The 2448-nt window shown below is 45.0% G+C and overlaps 1 protein-coding gene across 1 annotated transcript; it reads left to right on the forward strand.

Moving 5' to 3' along the window:
• Window positions 1–201: 201 nt before the first annotated feature.
• Window positions 202–1725, forward strand: LOC108062021 (uncharacterized). Its single transcript, XM_017148513.3, has one exon. The coding sequence runs from the start codon at window positions 272–274 to the stop codon at window positions 1508–1510; it is 1239 nt and encodes a 412-aa protein (XP_017004002.2). The 5' UTR covers window positions 202–271; the 3' UTR covers window positions 1511–1725.
• Window positions 1726–2448: the final 723 nt, after the last annotated feature.

The following is a 2448-nucleotide window of genomic DNA, read 5'->3' on the forward strand; positions in this document are numbered from 1 at the left end:
TTTTACTTTTAAAGTAAATTTAACTCCTAAGCGCCATGGTTTTTAATAAAATAAGGTGGCAACTCTGGCTTTCAAGCATTTCAACGGTTTAGGGAATCCCCTAAAATATGTCAGGAAATGAAAAGTTCAAATAAGCTGTAATCGATAGTTATATCGGAACTTTTTGTTGATAGTGCTGCAAAGCGACGTCCGTCACGTGTTATTTTTTTGAAGTTCCTGAAAATTTCAGAAATAAGCTGTGAGTTTTTTATAAAAATCCCGAGTAGACGATATGAAGCGCCATATTACTAACATATTCGACGACAAGGAAAAGTCCCCACGTCCACCGACTCCTCCGCTCTACCAATCGCCCATATCCTCGCCGGAACCTTCGCCGATCCCGAATGGTTTTCCCATCTTGTACGTGGATGTGGTGAAGAAGAACAAGCCAAATGTGGAGATACTGCTGCCGCCGCCACCGCCCCAGGTGACTCCACCCCCCGAGTTTAGTATTTTCCGGGAGGATTTTCCGGCCCTACCAGGCACCACGAGCCTACCCTCCTCGGTTCCCAACTGGAGCGCCATGCCCAGAAATGCAACCCTGAATGAAGGCGGCAGCGATGTTTTTATACCGAAAAGTCGGGGCCTCGAGGAACCCAGGAGCATCAAGTATCTGCCCCAATTCTATGACTACCTGGCCAACCCATCCCGCTTCGATGTGAGCCTGATCTTTGGCAAACAGTTCCTGCAGGAGGGAGTCCGCCAGAGGGCCCTCAATAAGGTCCACAAGATGGGCTCCACACAGAGCAGCGGCGGGGGATTTCATCCACCACCTGGTTTCGAGAATTCCAAGATCTTTGCCCGCCTAAATACCAACAATGCAGGCATGCCACTGGGCGGAGTCAACTTGGAGGTGGGATCACCTCTTTACGACCGAGTTTGGATGATGAATGCAAAGTTACCACCCAGCTCCGCCGTCGAGGGTTCCTTTGGGATGCTGGGACTGGCCAGGAAACTCGGATCTGTGCAGCGTAATCCCCTGCAAATGACTCAGCTCTTCGGCAACCGATTGCCGCACAATCTGGTGCCCGGCGAATCCTTTGCAGGACCCTTTGAGGAGGTCCACCTGAATCCGCACGAGATGAGCTGCAATATTCCCGTGAACTATCTTTTGGCTGGCCGCTTGAATCTGCAGCATCCGAAAATGGAGGAGATGCAGGTGGAGCTGCTGTTCTACTTCTTCTACACCTACACCGGCGACATGATGCAGATGCTCGCGGCGGCGGAACTGGCGGAACGCGGCTGGCGCTATCACAAGTTCGAGCGCTTCTGGATCAAGCGGCAGGCGGACAACCCGCACTACTCGTACAGGGGCTTCCAGGAGTCCGGCGAGTACAACTACTTCAACATGTGCCAGTGGAAGATCCTGCCGCGCCACTTTCAGCTGGAGCCCGAGCAGCTGGAGCGCACGCTGTCCAAGGAGGAGCTGTTCGAGCTGCACGGCTACCATCCCCAGATGACGGGCATGTAAAGGGGATAGGATCCCCTGTAGAACCCAGTGATTGTGGTGGCCTTTCAATTTTTGATTTGCTGTCACATATTTTTTATATACCTAAAAACTGTTTTTTTAAATAAGACACTTTTATTTATAAATCTGTTTTTATAACCGTTTTATTAAATTAGTTATGGCGGTAGTTCGGTAATTATCATTCAAAGAAAATCATTTGGGACAAGTTCTAAAATGGGTTTTATCTCTAAAAACCTCCAATAATAATATTAATTTTCTGTTTAACTTCTTAACTATTTGTAATAATTTTTCACAATAAACTTTGTCTTTTAAAAACTCAAGAATAATTTTAATTTTCTGTTTAACTTCTTTACTATCTGTAGTAAATTTTTACAATGAGCTTGTTTTCACATAATTTATGGCATAGTTTAATTTACATCTGAGATGTAATACTTTCATACTTTTTAGAGGAATATTTATTTTGTTTATAACTTATAAATTATGAGTTATATTTTTCTTTTATGAAAATTTAATTTTAGTTTCACTTACGGATTCGGATATTTAATATTTTCAAAATTTTTGGAGGAATATTTTTTTTTTTTATAAATCATCTTCAATTAAATTTTACTAAAACAGCTCTATCCCTAAAATAAACCACCTGATTGCAATCCATACATGGATGTCCAACCCAAACCACCAGCAAAAGTGTCACCTTGCAGCCACCGACTGACCCACCGCCGAAAATCTGAGTCACCACACCCTCCACAAAAATGCCTTCGCACCGAAAAGCGCAGAAAACCACTGAGTACTCAGTACTCAGTACCACCTCTTTGGGGCTTGGCTACCCAAAGATACGAGCAAAATCGCAGCGCTCATTAGCAAAATGGAGCAGAGGCAGACGGACGGAGTTGGACATTTGGACACTTGGTCACTTGGCTACTTGGAGTCGCAGCTTTCCGCCC

Source organism: Drosophila takahashii, chromosome 2L (genome assembly GCF_030179915.1).
Source record: "Drosophila takahashii strain IR98-3 E-12201 chromosome 2L, DtakHiC1v2, whole genome shotgun sequence".
NCBI lineage: Eukaryota > Metazoa > Arthropoda > Insecta > Diptera > Drosophilidae > Drosophila > Drosophila takahashii.

What these genes read in the sequence shown, in the direction of transcription:
- LOC108062021 (XM_017148513.3), top strand. Translation starts at nt 272, where the DNA reads ATGAAGCGCCATATTACTAACATATTCGACGACAAGGAAAAGTCCCCA.